Source organism: Elaeis guineensis, chromosome 10 (genome assembly GCF_000442705.2).
Source record: "Elaeis guineensis isolate ETL-2024a chromosome 10, EG11, whole genome shotgun sequence".
Taxonomy (NCBI): domain Eukaryota; kingdom Viridiplantae; phylum Streptophyta; class Magnoliopsida; order Arecales; family Arecaceae; genus Elaeis; species Elaeis guineensis.
Window position 1 is genome coordinate 23065969 of NC_026002.2, and position 16464 is coordinate 23082432.

Genomic DNA, 16464 nt, shown 5'->3' on the forward strand with positions numbered 1-16464 from the left:
GAACAAACCAAACCGACACAAAATCGAATCGAAGAAATCGATTGTGTTTAGTCAAATATTTGATTTTAAGAATCTTTTAAAATAAAATATCAGTTGGGTTTTAAAAAATCACTTAAAACCGAACCGACCGAACCATTTTCAGCCCTAGTTCGCACCATCCATTGCAAGGCTAACAAATATGAGTGTAAAATAACAAATGTTAGAATGCATGGAAAGCAACAGATAATTATAAAAAAAAGAAGTGTTCTTTAATAAGTCAAAACAATATTTTCTAGATGGCATCAATATTTTGAATATCAAAATTTATCAAATAATGATACTTATTTTTTTCTATTTAACTATTACATATCAATAATGATTGCTATTTAAAAGCCTTCATGCTTTTATATAATGTGTCAGGAGACCTCATAAACCAATTTAACTGCCACTGTGATAATGTTGTAGTGGCAGTTGTTTGTAATCTATCTCTCTAAAACGTTTTAATAGTCATTATATAAGTTTACAACGATATTAATCTTCATTTCTATGTACAACGCAAAAGACTTCCTGTAAATATATTCATATACACTGAACACACAAAAAAGGTATCATTGTGCGGATAATATCAGCAAGCTAGTTATGTAATTGATTAAATATAAAATTGTAGATGTTTTAGCTCAAAAGATAAGATGGCGGATAAATAAAGGATCAGATTTTAGGTTCCTAGGTTCCCCTGCACATGGTTGTGAGTGAGGTCGCCCCCGCGATTGCGGGATATGTGACATGGTCATGACTTGAAAGCCTACTGACTTCTGCATGGGTGGTCTCACGAATCCTATATCTAATTGCACTACGTTTGAATCAGCTACAGCTAGCATATAGCTTTTGATTTCTGAAGCATATCCTCGTTCCCACAGCCACTCAATTTTTCTACACTGGCGTTGGTCAACAACCTTTTTGTTTCCTGTACTGTTGAAAATTTTATTAGCCGTATCGTACCATAGATACCTAACCCAAATGCTCACGAAGACTATAGGGCTCATCCACTTAAATTCGTAGTGCACGAAACATTTTAACATATATAGGTGGATGTGGGTTTCTCACTTTAAATTCACCATTAGGTACCGGGTAACCAGTGTCCGTGTATTTCTAGTTGAACCATGAATAGGAGCAAATAATTAACCATTCATGGAAAGATCAAGTAACAAAAAACTACCAACCCATTTAGATCGACGTCAAATTTAATATTGGAGGCATAATTATTTTTTTCTTGACGGCTGGATGTGATGAATGTTATCGTGCTCCTTCTTAATATAAAGAAGCATATTATCCAATAGCGTAGTCGTTATGCATCAGATCTCTCTCTCTCTCTCTCTCTCTCCCCTTCTCCCTCCCTCCATCTCTGAAAACCAATTAGATCAAGCCCTTTAAAATCAACTAGAGGAGCAGCACACCTGATCAATCCACTTCATACATATTTTCAGGCACATTGTAGAAAAAACAGGTCAGGTATCTGCTGGAAAGACAAGTTGAAAGATAGTCTTGATAAACTATTCGAGACCCAAGTTTTCTCGGAAAAGCTATTTCATGTCAAAGGACAACATGGCCCATCCAACTAATGCGACGTAACCTATTCCACAACATTTCTAAATTGTGACATGTACGTCATCAGAAATGGAGTCAATCAATGAGTGCTCTGCTAGCTGTTTTCTTTTTCTTTTTAATTTTATCTGTCCATGTACCTTTACCCTTTATTAATATACTGGATGGCTTTGCTTACCTTCCTTTCTTTTTTTTTTTTTAAAAAAAGAAAAAAAAATCTACGTCACCTAATCCTCATCTCTGCTCTCTATAAATTTGCCTCTTAGCCTCCAAGCTCAGCACAAGTCTAATCTTTCGTTCATTGCATCAATGGCCTCTCGAGCTCTTGTGATCGTCATTATGGCATGGGCTTTTGCTGAAGCTTTTGCCGGAGATCCCAGCCCACTGCAGGACTTCTGTGTCGCTGACTTGAAGTCTCCTGGTATACATTTCATTTCCTCAACTCTTTCCTTGTTCAAAGCCCAACGCATGCTTGCTGAGTTGGCTTCCTAAAACTAGGAAATTAAGGGTAACTTAATTCAACTTTACGAGGAGAAACCGCAGGAAATTAACTGTGTCAAACTATAAGGGGAAGGGAATGTGAACCAAAACTAAGAGTAATTTTCCTATGGTATTTCAATTGTACTCAGCATGTATTCCACTGCTTTTGATCTTTCTTCCTCATTAATTCAGGGATTTTCTTAAACTCCGATATATGTTTCTTTTCACAACAGCGTCACGAGAAACGGGACAATAATTCTTGTTGTCCAGCTCTTTATACATGAATAGATTATTAGCTCCAACTGTGACAATTTGACCTCTAATGTTATTTTTGTGCCCTTAACTTTCAGTGTTTGTCAATGGATTTGTCTGCAAGGACCCCAAGCTAGCCGTGCCAGAGGACTTCTTCTTCACCGGCCTCGACAAGCCTACTAACACACACAATCGGGTTGGCTTCAACGTTACCCTCGTCAACGCTGCCATGCTCCCAGGCCTGAACACTCTCGGCATCTCTATTGCCCGCCTCGACTATGCTCCTCATGGTCTCAACCCTCCCCATACCCACCCTCGGGCCACCGAGCTTTTCACCGTCATCGAGGGATCCCTCTACGTTGGCTTCGTGACTTCGAACCCTGATAACAAGCTTTTCGCCAAGATCCTCCACAAGGGTGACGTCTTCGTTTTCCCTGAAGGCCTAATTCACTTCCAGCTCAATGTTGGGGAGACCTATGCTGTTGCCATTGCTGGTCTTAGCAGTCAGAATCCTGGTGTGATCACTATAGCTGATGCTGTCTTCGGTTCCAAGCCACCCATCTCTGATGATGTTCTGACAAAGGCCTTCCAAGTGGGCAAGGAGATCATTGAAGAGCTTGAGGCTCCTTTTAAGTAGAGAAGCTTGAGATGAGTGTTTCAACTTATCGTATTGTGTGTTTGAATAAGCATGCAAGCATGCTCCGTATGTGTTTGGATATGTTCTATGAGTTAATGTATCATGATGTGGCATCGATGTCTTCGTTATTAAAGAGATGATGCTTGAGTTTGGATTATCAAAGGTTGAGTAATTTATTCATTTTATGTTGTCCACTTGGTTTTAGATTTTAGACTTGCTGCAGAAGGTGCAATGTTTATTGATTTATTTCCAAGTCGTGTGTAAAAGGGACAACCCCACACAACACCCCCCCACCCCAACAAAACCAAAAAAAAAAAAAAATAAAGGGCCACGGTTGTCGGGTTTAGTTAACAATGAAAACGTGAGATATTGATATGGTACAATTAATAAAATGATTTGCCATTTCTATTAACAATGAAAATGTTTATTATATCTGCCATTTCACATGATTTAGTTGTTTCTGCTAAATCTTGGAACTAAATTATATTAGTACTAGGCCTGTATGATTAATCTCCTTTGTTAAGAGAGGAAAAGGAGGAAAATATAAAAGAATTAATTAAAAAGATTATAATGCGTGGGACCAACCAGGATGGGCCTCAATCATGGGGATAAACATGAGAGGAAGGGATATTCGGTTTCTTACCGTGAGTAATTCTTTGTACCCCATATCCGATGTAGAAAAAATATACCATCCCATCCGATTGGGCTACGTAGCCATTACTTTTCAATACGCATTCAATGTCTGTAGGTTCATTTTTTTGTTTAAAATTTTGAATGATGAAAACATCCCTCTTTTTCTAAAAAAATTATGGCATCTCGTGGCCATATTATGATATCCTGCAGTCAAATTATGACTTCCTACATACAGAATATCATAAAGAAGAGAAGAACATTTTCATCATTGAAAAAAATTTATAAATTTTTAATGACGAAAATATCCTTATCTCTTTATGACTTCTGAAAGAAAAATTATGACATCCTGTATGCAGAAAGTAGTAATTTGACCTCAGGATATCATAATATGACCATAAGATGTCATAATTTATTCAGAAGAGAAAAGATATTTTCATCATTCAAAATTTTAAATGAAAAAGTAGAACTGCAGGTATTAAATATGCTATTAAATGTGTGTTGGAAAGTGGTGGCTATGTGCTCTAATGTGATTAGATGGTGCATTCCACATCAATTTTATTACACCGTATGCGATTTACAAAAACTTTCTCTTCTTACCATATTCACCCTCCTTCCCATTACATGTGCCCTTCCTGCACATTTCTTTTTTATTTTATTCTCTCACACCGTGCTTGCTCTCTAGTTTTCTTTTAGCACCTTTGTACCTCTCCACCGCTCTCTCTCTCTCTCTTCCCTCTATTTTTCTTCTCTTCCACGTCTTTTCTCACTCTCCCTTGCTCTCTCTCACACATCAATTCCATCTCATGATCTCTTCCAATCTCCCACTCCAGAGATGGCAATTTTAGCCGACTAACGGATTATTCAACTTAATCGATCCGAATGGAAGGGGGAGGGTTTATCGGATGTATTAGAACTCGGGATGGGCATGAATCTTAGAAAAAAAAAAACCAAAGTAGTTTTGGATTGATATGGATAATCATATGCCCATCTCGAACTCAATTCGATATAATCTTAATCTAAACCTCCTTTCAAAATTATAATTATTTTATAATATTTACATAATGAGTTCCTTATCCAATCCATCCTGGCCCTTGTTATCGACTTGACTTGATCCAATCTGTAGCTCTACTTTACCCAACCCGACCTGATTCGAGGTGGGTACGACATGGATATTGGTATGAAATTTTTAATTACGAGATGGATACAGATATTAACCAATTCGATCCATATCCAATCTATTGCCATCCCTATTCCACTTTCTCTCTATCTTGTTTATATTTTTTTTATTTTTTTCTCTCTTTTTTGCCAATTTCACTTTTTTTTCTCTCTCTAAGCTAGCTTCAAGGAAATTTTCATCGTACCATCTTCTATTCTTGCTTTATAATAACGAATAGGGTAAGGTTAGAGAATAATTTTCACTGCTATGATGATAATAGTTTCAAAATCGAGATTTTCGGAATTTTGGAGAATGCTAGAACCTATTTTGAAATATTCGTGTGATGTTGAGTTGATACAGTTTTTAATTATTTTATCCTAAAGCATCTGTGCGACCTGATCTGATTATTTGGATTCTTAGATATCTGCAAAGATTAGTAACAATTGTGCTCAATGAGTTTTTGAAATAGTTTTAATGATTTTTGCATCTATTTGATAATTAAATGGTCAAGCATATAAAGATCAAATATATATCTTAATATTTTTTAATAAGTTATTTGGATATATGATTTATTTTGAGTAATAGATTTGGAAAATTTGATGGGATAAGTTGTGAATATATATGGCTGCAAGAATCATCAGTCTTTGTTTGTTTTCTCTTTGAGCGACGACCTTTTGTTCTTTGGTATTTTTGTCTATGAAGATTATCGATCTTCGACTATCTTTTCTTATGTACCAGTCTTTTCTTCTGTGACATTTATATTTACAAGAACCATCGGCCTTTGATCTAATTTCAAAACTCACATTGACACTTATAGTACCATCTTAAATTTGAGGAAGAGTATTAGTATAAGTTTAGATGATCATATGATTTTAGGGATCATATGATTCTGGAACATATCCATATTTTTCTACACTGGTGTTGGTCACCAATCTTCTTATTTCCTGTACTGTTGAAAATTTTATTCGTTACCGTACCATAGATACCTAACCCATGTGCTAACGAAGACGATAGGACTCATCCACTCGTAGTGGACGAAATATTAACATATACAGGTGGATGTGGGTTTCTCACTTCAAATACACCTTTAGGTACCGGGTAATCGGTGCTTCTGTTTTTCTAGTTGAACCCTGAACAGCAGCAAATAATTAACCATTCATGGAAAGACAAGTAAACAAACAACTACCAGCACATTTAGACATCAAATTTAATACTGGGGGTATAATTATTTTTTTCTTGACGGCTGGACGCAATACTCATGTTTATATTAATGAATTTTGTTGTGCTTCTTCTCAGTGTACAGAAGAATCTATCCAATAGTGTGGTCTTTTTTTTTTTCTGACGATACAATAGTGTAGTCATTATGCATCACCCCAAGATCTCTCTCTCTATCTCTCCCTCTCCCTCTCTCTCCCCCTCCCCTCCCTCTAAGAACCAATTAGATCAGGTCCTTTTAAATCAACTAGAGGAGCAGCACATCTGATCAAGCCACTTCATACATATTTTCAACCACAATGCAGAACAAATAGGTCGGGTATCTGCTGGAAAGAGAAGTCGAAAGATAGTCTTGATCAACTATTCCCATGTCACAGGACAACATGGGGCATCCAACTAATTATACTACGTAACCTATTTCACAACATTTCTAAATTGTGAAATGTCATCAGAAATGTAGGTGCTCTGCAAGCTGTTTTCTTTTTCTTTTTAATTTTATCTGTCCATGTACCTTTACCCTTTATTAATATACTGGATGGCTTTGCTTACCTTCCTTTCTTTTTTTTTTTTTTAAAAAAAAAGAAAAAAAAATTTACGTCACCTAATCCTCATCTCTGCTCTCTATTAATTTGCCTCTGAGCCTCCAAGCTCTGCACAAGTCTAATCTTTCGTTCATTGCATCAATGGCCTCTCGAGCTCTTGTGATCGTCATTATGGCATGGGCTTTTGCTGAAGCTTTTGCCGGAGATCCCAGCCCACTGCAGGACTTCTGTGTCGCTGACTTGAAGTCTCCTGGTATACATTCCATTTCCTCAACTCTTTCCTTGTTCAAAGCCCAACGCATGCTTGCTGAGTTGGCTTCCTAAAACTAGGAAATTAAGGGTAACTTAATTCAACTTTACGAGGAGAAACCGCAGGAAATTAACTGTGTCAAACTATAAGGGGAAGGGAATGTGAACCAAAACTAAGAGTAATTTTCCTATGGTATTTCAATTGCACTCAGCATGTATTCCACTGCTTTTGATCTTTCTTCCTCATTAATTCAGGGATTTTCTGAAACTCCGATATATGTTTCTTTTCACATACAGGGTCACGAGAAACGGGACAAGAATTCTTGTTGTCTAGCTCTTTATACGTGAATAGATTATTAGCTTCCAACCGTGACAATTTGACTTCTAATGTTATTTTTGTCCTCTTGCCTTTCAGTGTTTGTCAATGGATTTGTCTGCAAGGACCCCAAGCTAGCCGTGCCAGAGGACTTCTTCTTCACCGGCCTCGACAAGCCTACTAACACAAACAACCGGCTTGGCTTCAACGTTAATTTCGTCAACGCTTCCGTGTTCCCAGGCCTGAACACTCTCGGCATCTCTATTGCCCGCATCGACTATGCTCCCTATGGTCTCAACCCTCCCCATACCCACCCTCGGGCCTCCGAGTTCCTCATTGTCATCGAGGGATCCCTCTATGCTGGCTTCGTGACTTCGAACCCTGATAACAAGCTTTTCGCCAAGATCCTCCACAAGGGTGATCTCTTCGTTTTCCCTGAAGGCCTAATTCACTTCCAGCTCAATGTTGGGAAGACCAATGCTGTTGCCATTGCCGGTCTTAGCAGCCAGAATCCTGGTGTGATCACCATAGCCGATGCAGTCTTCGGTTCCAAGCCACCCATCTCTGATGATGTTCTGACAAAGGCCTTCCAAGTGGGCAAGGAGATCATTGAAGAGCTTGAGGCTCCTTTTAAGTAGAGAAGCTTGAGATGAGTGTTTCAACTTGTCGTATTGTGCGTTTGAATAAGCATGCAAGCATGCTCCGTATGTGTTTGGATATGTTCTATGAGTTAATGTATCATGATGTGGCATCGATGTCTTCGTTATTAAAGAGATGATGCTTGAGTTTGGATTATCAAAGGTTGAGTAATTTATTCATTTTATGTTGTCCACTTGGTTTTAGATTTTAGACTTGCTGCAGAAGGTGCAATGTTTGTTGATTTATTTCCAAGTCGTGTGTAAAAGGGACAACCCCACACAACCCCCCCGGCCCCAACAAAACCAAAAAAAAAAAAAAAATAAAGGGCCACGGTTGTCGGGTTTAGTTAACAATGAAAACGTGAGATATTGATATGGTACAATTAATAAAATGATTTGCCATTTCTATTAACAATGAAAATGTTTATTATACCTGCCATTTCACATGATTTAGTTGTTTCTGCTAAATCTTGGAACTAAATTATATTAGTACTAGGCCTGTATGATTAATCTCCTTTGTCAAGAGAGGAAAAGGAGGAAAATATAAAAAAATTAATTAAAAAGATTATAATGCATGGGACCAATCGGGATGGGCCTCAATCCTGGGGATAAACATGAGAGGAAGGGACATTCGGTTTCTTACCATGAATAATTCTTTGTACACCATATCCGGTGTAGAAAAAATATACCACCCCATCTGATTGGGCTACGTAGCCATTACTTTTCAATGCGCATTTAATGTCCGTAGGTTCATTTTTTCGTTTAAAATTTTGAATGACGAAAATATCCCTCTTTTTCTAAAAAAATTATAGTATCTCGTGGTCATATTATGACATCCTGCAGTCAAATTATGACTTTCTACATACAGAATATCATAAAGAAGAGAAGAATATTTTCATAATTGAAAAAAATTTATAAATTTTTAATGATGAAAATGTTCTTATCTCTTTATGACTTTTGAAAGAAAAATTATGACATCCTGTATGCAGAAAGTCGTAATTTGACCTCAGGATATCATAATATGACCATAAGATGTCATAATTTATTCAGAAGAAAAAAGATATTTTCATCATTTAAAATTTTAAATGAAAAAGTAGAACTGCAGGCATTTAATATGCTATTAAATGTGTGTTAGAAAGTGATGGCTATGTGCTCTAATGTGATTAGATGGTGCATTCCACATCAATTTTATTACACCGTATACGGTGCACAAAGACTTTCTCTTCTTACCATATTCACCCTCCTTCCCGTTACATGTGCCCTTCCTGCACATTTTTCTTTTTATTTTATTCTCTCACATCGTGCTTGCTCTCTAGTTTTGTTTTAGCACCTTTGTACCTCTCCACCGCTCTCTCTCTCTCTTCCCTCTATTTTTCTTCTCTCTCACATCTTTTCTCACTCTCCCTTGCTCTCTCTCACACATCAATTCCATCTCATGATCTCTTCCAATCTCCCACTCCAGATATGGCAATTTTAGCCGACTAACGGATTATTCAACTTAATCGATCCAAATGGAAGGGGGAGGAGGGAGGGGGAGGGTTTATCGGATGTATTAGAACTCGGGATGGGCATGAATCTTAGAAAAAAAAATAAAGTAGTTTTGGATTGATATGGATAATCGTATGCCCATCTCGAACTCAATTCGATATAATTTTAATCTAAACCTCCTTTCAAAATTATAATTATTTTATAATATTTACATAATGAATTCCTTATCCAATCCATCCTGGTCCTTGTTATCGACTTGACTTGATCCAATCTGTAGCTCTACTTTATCCAATCCGACCTGATCCGAGGTGGGTACGATATGAATATTGGTATGAAATTTTTAATTACGAGATGGATACAGATATTAACCAATTCGATCCATATCTAATCTATTGCCATCCTTATTCCACTTTTTCTCTATCTCGTTTATATTTTTTTTATTTTTTTTCTCTCTTTTTTGCCACTTTCACTTTCTTTTCTCTCTCTAAGCTAGCTTTAAGGAAATTTTCATCGTACCATCTCCCATTCTTGCTTTATAATAACGAATAGGGTAACGTTAGAGAATAATTTTCACTGCTACGATGATAATAGTTTCAAAATCGAGATTTTCAGAATTTTGGAGAATGGTAGAACCTATTTTGAAATATTTGTGTGATGTTAAGTTGATACAGTTTTTAATTATTTTATCCTAAAGCATCTGTGCGACCTGACCTGATTATTTGGATTCTTAGATATCTGCAAAGAGTAGTAACAATTGTGCTTAATGAGTTTTTAAAATAGTTTTAATGATTTTTACATCTATTTGATAATTAAATGGTCAAGCATATAAAGATCAAATATATATCTTAATATTTTGCTAATAAGTTATTTGGATATATGATTTATTTTGAGTAATAGATTTGGAAAATTTGATGGAATAAGTTGTGAATATATATGGCTGCAAGGATCATCAGTCTTTGTTTATTTTCTCTTTGAGCGACGACCTTCTGTTCTTTGATATTTTTGTCTACGAAGATTATCGATCTTCGACTATCTTTACTTTAAGTACCAGTCTTTTCTTCTGTGACATTTATATTTACAAAAACCATCGGCCTTTGATCTAATTTCAAAACTCACATTGGTACTTATAGTACCATCTTAAGTTTGAGGAAAAGTATTAGTATAAGTTTAGATGATCATATGATTTTAGGGATCATATGATTCTGGAACATATCCATATTTTCCTACACTGGTGTTGGTCACCAACCTTCTTATTTCCTGTACTGTTGAAAATTTTATTCGTTACCGTACCATAGATACCTAACCCATATGCCAACGAAGACGATAGGACTCATCCACTCGTAGTGGACGAAATATTAACATATATTGGTGGATGTGGGTTTCTCGCTTCAAATACACCTTTAGGTACCGGGTAATCGGTGCTCCTGTTTTTCCAGTTGAACCCTGGACAGCAGCAAATAATTAACCATTCATGGAAAGACAAGTAAACAAACAACTACCAGCACATTTAGACATCAAATTTAATACTGGGGGTATAATTATTTTTTTCTTGACGGCTGGACGCAATACTCATGTTTATATTAATGAATTTTGTTGTGCTCCTTCTCAGTATACAGAAGAATCTATCCAATAGTGTGGTCTTTTTTTTTTTTCTGACGATACAATAGTGTAGTCATTATGCATCACCCCCAGATCTCTCTCTCTATCTCTGCCTCTCCCTCTCTCTCCCCCTCCCCTCCCTCTGAGAACCAATTAGATCAGGCCCTTTTAAATCAACTAGAGGAGCAGCACATCTGATCAAGCCACTTCATACATATTTTCAACCACAATGCAGAACAAATAGGTCGGGTATCTGCTGGAAAGAGAAGTCGAAAGATAGTCTTGATCAACTATTCCCATGTCACAGGACAACATGGGGCATCCAACTAATTATACTACGTAACCTATTTCACAACATTTCTAAATTGTGAAATGTCATCAGAAATGTAGTCAATCAATGAGTGCTCTGCAAGCTGTTTTCTTTTTCTTTTTAATTTTATCTGTCCATGTACCTTTACCCTTTATTAATATACTGGATGGCTTTGCTTACCTTCCTTTCTTTTTTTTTTTTTTTAAAAAAAAAGAAAAAAAAATTTACGTCACCTAATCCTCATCTCTGCTCTCTATTAATTTGCCTCTGAGCCTCCAAGCTCTGCACAAGTCTAATCTTTCGTTCATTGCATCAATGGCCTCTCGAGCTCTTGTGATCGTCATTATGGCATGGGCTTTTGCTGAAGCTTTTGCCGGAGATCCCAGCCCACTGCAGGACTTCTGTGTCGCTGACTTGAAGTCTCCTGGTATACATTCCATTTCCTCAACTCTTTCCTTGTTCAAAGCCCAACGCATGCTTGCTGAGTTGGCTTCCTAAGACTAGGAAATTAAGGGTAACTTAATTCAACTTTACGAGGAGAAACCGCAGGAAATTAACTGTGTCAAACCATAAGGGGAAGGGAATGTGAACCAAGACTAAAAGTAATTTTCCTATGGTATTTCAATTGTACTCAGCATGTATTCCACTGCTTTTGATCTTTCTTTCTCGTTAATTCAGGGATTTTCTTAAACTCCGATATATGTTTCTTTTCACAACAGGGTCACGAGAAACGGGACAAGACTTCTTGTTGTCCAGCTCTTTATACATGAATAGATTATTAGCTCCAACTGTGACAATTTGACCTCTAATGTTATTTTTGTGCTCTTGGCTTTCAGTGTTTGTCAATGGATTTGTCTGCAAGGACCCCAAGCTAGCCGTGCCAGAGGACTTCTTCTTCACCGGCCTCGACAAGCCTACTAACACAAACAACCGGCTTGGCTTCAACGTTAATTTGGTCAATGCTTCCGTGCTCCCAGGCCTGAACTCTCTCGGCATCTCTATTGCCCGCATCGACTATGCTCCCTATGGTCTCAACCCTCCCCATACCCACCCTCGGGCCTCCGAGTTCCTCACCGTCATCGAGGGATCCCTCTACGCTGGCTTCGTGACTTCGAACCCTGATAACAAGCTTTTCGCCAAGATCCTCCACAAGGGTGATGTCTTCGTTTTCCCTGAAGGCCTAATTCACTTCCAGCTCAATGTTGGGAAGACCAATGCTGTTGCCATTGCCGGTCTTAGCAGCCAGAATCCTGGGGTGATCACCATAGCCGATGCTGTCTTCGGTTCCAAGCCGCCCATCTCTGATGATGTTCTGATAAAGGCCTTCCAAGTGGGCAAGCAGGTCATTCAAGAGCTTGAGGCTCCTTTTAAGTAGAGAAGCTTGAGATGAGTGTTTCAACTTATCGTATTGTGCGTTTGAATAAGCATGCAAGCATGCCCCGTATGTGTTCGGATATGTTCTATGAGTTAAATGTATCACAATGTGGCATCGATTTCTTTGTTGTTAAAGAGATGATGCTTGAGTTTGGATTATCAAATGTTGAGCAATTTATTCATTTTATGTTGTCCACTTGGTTTTAGATTTTAGACTTGCTGCAGAAGCGGTGCAATGTTTATTGATTGATTTCCAAGTCTTGTGTAAAAGGGAACTCGGAACAGAGGGACTATTTGGTCAACATCTTGGCTAATTGGAGGGTCACAACATTGGCACGGCCATGGTTGTCGGGTCTAGTTAATAATGAAAATGTGAGATTTTGATATGGTACAATTTGTAAAATGATTTGCCATTTCTATTAATAATGAAAATGTTTATTAGATCTGCCATTTCGCAAGTTGTTTTTGCTAAATCTTGGAATTAAAATATATTAGTACCAGGCCTGTATGATTAATCTACTTTATCAAGACAGGAAAAGGAGGAAAATATAAAAGAGTTAATTAAAAAGATAGATTTATTATGATGTGTGGGACCAACCGGATTGGGCCTCGATCCGGAGGATAAACACGAGAGGAAGGGAAGATCCGGTTTCCAACCGTATTCTCCCTCCTTCCCGTTACTTGCGCCCCTCCGGCGCATTTCTCTTTTTATTTTATTCTCTCACACCGTGCTCGCTCTCCTGTGTTCTTTTAGCACCTCCATACCTCTCCACCGCTCTCTCTCTCTCTTCCCTCTAATTTTCTTCTCTTCCACGTCTTTTTTTCGCTCTCCCTTGCTCTCTCTCACACATCAATTCTGTCTCATGCTCTCTTCCAATCACCCATTCCAGAGACGACAATTTTAGCCGACCGACAGATCATCCAATCTATCCGAATGGAGGGGGGAGGAAGAGCATTTGTCGGATCTATTAGAACTCGGGATGGATATTGATCCTGGAAAAAAAAAAAAAAATCCAAAGTAGACTTGGATTGGTATGAATAATGGTATTGCCCATCTCTAACTTGATTTAATATAATTTTAATCTATTTTTTTTCAAAATTATAATTATTTTATAATATTTATATAATGAGTTCTTTATCAAATCCATCTTGATCTTTGTTATCAACTTGACTTAATCCAACCTATACCTCTACTTCACCAAACCCAATTTATACGAGACAGATATCGGTATGGAATTTTTAATTATGGAATGGATACAGATATTGATCGATTCGATCCACTGCCATCTCTATTCTACTTGCTCTCTATCTTATTTATATTTTTTATATTTTTTTTTCTTTCTCTCTTCTTTCTGTCAATTTCATTTTCTTTTATCTCTCCAAGCTAATTTAAAAAAAAAATTTACCGTACCATCTCCCGTTCTTGCTTTATAATAACAAATTGGGAAAGGTTAGAGAATAATTTTCACTATTATGATGATAATAATTTCAAAATTGAGATTTTGAAAATTTTAGAGAATGTTAGAACTCATTTTGAAATATTAGTGTGTTGTTGAGTTGATACAGTTTTGAATTATTTGATCCTAAAGCATCCGTGCAACCTGATTTGATTATTTAGATTCTTACATATCTACAAAGGTAAGTAACTTATTGTGCTCAATGAGTTTTAAAATAGTTTTGATGATTTTGTATTTATTTGATAATTTAATGGTCAAGCATACAAAGATTAAATATATATCTTAATATTTTTGCCAATAAATTATTTGGATATATGATTTATTTTAAATAATGTATTTAGAAAATTAGATAGGATGAGATGCGGATATATATGACTGCAAAGATCATGATTAGCCTTCGTCTGTCTTCTCTTTGAGCGATGACTCTCTCTTCTTTGGTATTTTTGTGTGCGAGAATTATTAGTCTTCGGTTGTTTTTTCTTTGAGCATCGATCTTTTTTTCTCTGACATTTATGTTTATAAGGGCCATCAACGTTTTGATTTAATTTCAAAACTCACGTTGATACTTATAGTACCACTTTAAGTTTGAGAGAGAGTATTAGCATGATTTTAGATGATCATATAACTCTAGATGATCATATGATTTTAGGGATCATATAGCTCTACATAATATTTTTTTCTATTAACACGATCTCATAATAATTTTTTTTTGTTATCATTATTTTCTATTTTTTTTTATTAGTATGATTTTGTATCCATCAATATTATTTTTTTTGAATGGAGTTTATATATTAGTATATATAACCTTGGGGATATGCATACGGAATGTTATTGAACAGAGATAATAAAGTCTCTTTCTTCCGTTTTTCTTTCCCTTGTTTTCTTCTGTAAATTTTTTAACACACACATAAAGACGTATAATTGGGTGGACAATGTCAGCTTAGTTAGTTATGTGAATGATTAAATATAAAATGCTAAATGTTTTAGGTCAAAGGAAAAGTTGGCAGATAAACAAAGGATTAAGTTCTTACCCTCCAAAAAAAAACAAAGGATTAGGTTTTAGGTTCCCTCCTCCATCAATGCCGCACATGGTTTTGAGTCAGGTTGCCCCTTGAAAGTCGACTGACTTCCACATGGGTGGTATAACAAATCTTATATTTAATTGCGCTACATTTGAATCAAATAGAATATAGCTTTTGATTCTAAACTGATCCTGATTCCCACTGCCACTCAAAAAAAAAAAAAAAAAAAAAATCCTCTCCGTTTCCTATGTTTATAGACATATGAGGTATGAGGCACTACCTCATATATTTTATTCACCATTGCACCATAGATACCCAAACCACATGTTACCGAAGAACATAGGACTGTACGAGTAGTGAAGGGAGGTTGTTGACATGCATAATAATAGGCATATGGCACAAACCAATAAGAACAAATATCAAATTAAATTTGAATAGTTACATATATTTTACTACTAGCTAGAACATGGAAAGAACAATAGCACTATTCAAAATGTAAGAGTAGTGGAAAAAAGATAACTACACTACATGAGTACAAATTAGTAAGGATAAGTATTTAAAGCTAGGTGGGGACAAATATTCTAGTAGTTAATAGATGTCATCTATAAATATCAAATTATAATTTCAAGAAAGAAAATCTTTGACCAATCACTCAAACAGCCGATTGTTTTCTCTATCTTTGCCTTTAATTTATCCTCACATTTATTTTTAGCTTCCTTACTTTAGTTACCTAGTTCCACTCTAGTTATTCATATTTGTAGTACAGAACTGTAGCCCTGAATACATCCTACTCCTCTTTCGAGCTAATAGTACCGTGATAGTGAAAGTTTTTGAAAATCAAGATACTATTATAGGTGCTACTAATTAATCCTTCGTCCTATTTTCTTCTAGTGATACCAATGGCATGCCTATGCCTATGCATTCACGACCAAACTTGCCAAGGGACCTTCGTGCCATCCTTTTTCTTTTCCTATTGTTTGACGAAATCATGTTGTCCATTCCATAGCCAACAAATATGACCGTAAAACAACAAATATTACCATGGAGAGCAACAGATGATAATAAAAACAAGGTATTCTTAAATAAATGGAAAACAATATTTTCTAGATGGTATCCATACTCAAATGCCGGAATTTATCAAATAATGGTACTTAATTTTTCTATTTAAAAACTAATACATATGACTAATGATTGTTATTTAAAAGCCTTCATGCTTGTATATAATGTGCCAAGAGGCCTCCTAAACCAATGTAACAGCCACCGTAAATTTTTAATTGCTGTTATTGGTAATCTATCCCTTTAAAACATTTAAAATTTTCTCTTCAGCTTCAGATCTTCGATCATCTATCTTTATCATTGTTTGATAAATTTTTCTCCATCATCAGCCTTCAGCTTCCTTTCTTTAAGAGTTGGCCTTCTTTTATGTGATATTTTTGTTTGTAATTAAGGATCATCAGTCATCGTCTATCTTTTCTTTGAGCATCGATCTTTTCTTTTATGATATTTTTATTTGCA

At 36.3% G+C, this 16464-nt stretch overlaps 3 protein-coding genes across 3 annotated transcripts; all 3 read left to right on the top strand.

The window, feature by feature from the left end:
* The first annotated feature begins 1866 nt into the window (after nucleotides 1-1866).
* On the top strand, nucleotides 1867-3128 carry LOC105059974 (germin-like protein 8-2). The gene is made up of 2 exons (XM_073244712.1): nucleotides 1867-2002; nucleotides 2412-3128. The coding sequence occupies exons 1-2, from the start codon at nucleotides 1891-1893 to the stop codon at nucleotides 2948-2950; spliced, it is 651 nt and encodes a 216-aa protein (XP_073100813.1). The 5' UTR covers nucleotides 1867-1890; the 3' UTR covers nucleotides 2951-3128.
* A 3485-nt stretch (nucleotides 3129-6613) lies between these two features.
* LOC140852073 (putative germin-like protein 2-1) lies at nucleotides 6614-7846 on the top strand. The gene is made up of 2 exons (XM_073244815.1): nucleotides 6614-6749; nucleotides 7161-7846. Exons 1-2 carry the CDS (start codon nucleotides 6638-6640, stop codon nucleotides 7697-7699), a joined length of 651 nt encoding a protein of 216 aa, XP_073100916.1. The 5' UTR covers nucleotides 6614-6637; the 3' UTR covers nucleotides 7700-7846.
* A 3541-nt stretch (nucleotides 7847-11387) lies between these two features.
* LOC140852037 (putative germin-like protein 2-1) lies at nucleotides 11388-12860 on the top strand. The gene is made up of 2 exons (XM_073244699.1): nucleotides 11388-11523; nucleotides 11933-12860. Exons 1-2 carry the CDS (start codon nucleotides 11412-11414, stop codon nucleotides 12469-12471), a joined length of 651 nt encoding a protein of 216 aa, XP_073100800.1. The 5' UTR covers nucleotides 11388-11411; the 3' UTR covers nucleotides 12472-12860.
* The last annotated feature ends 3604 nt before the right edge of the window (nucleotides 12861-16464 follow it).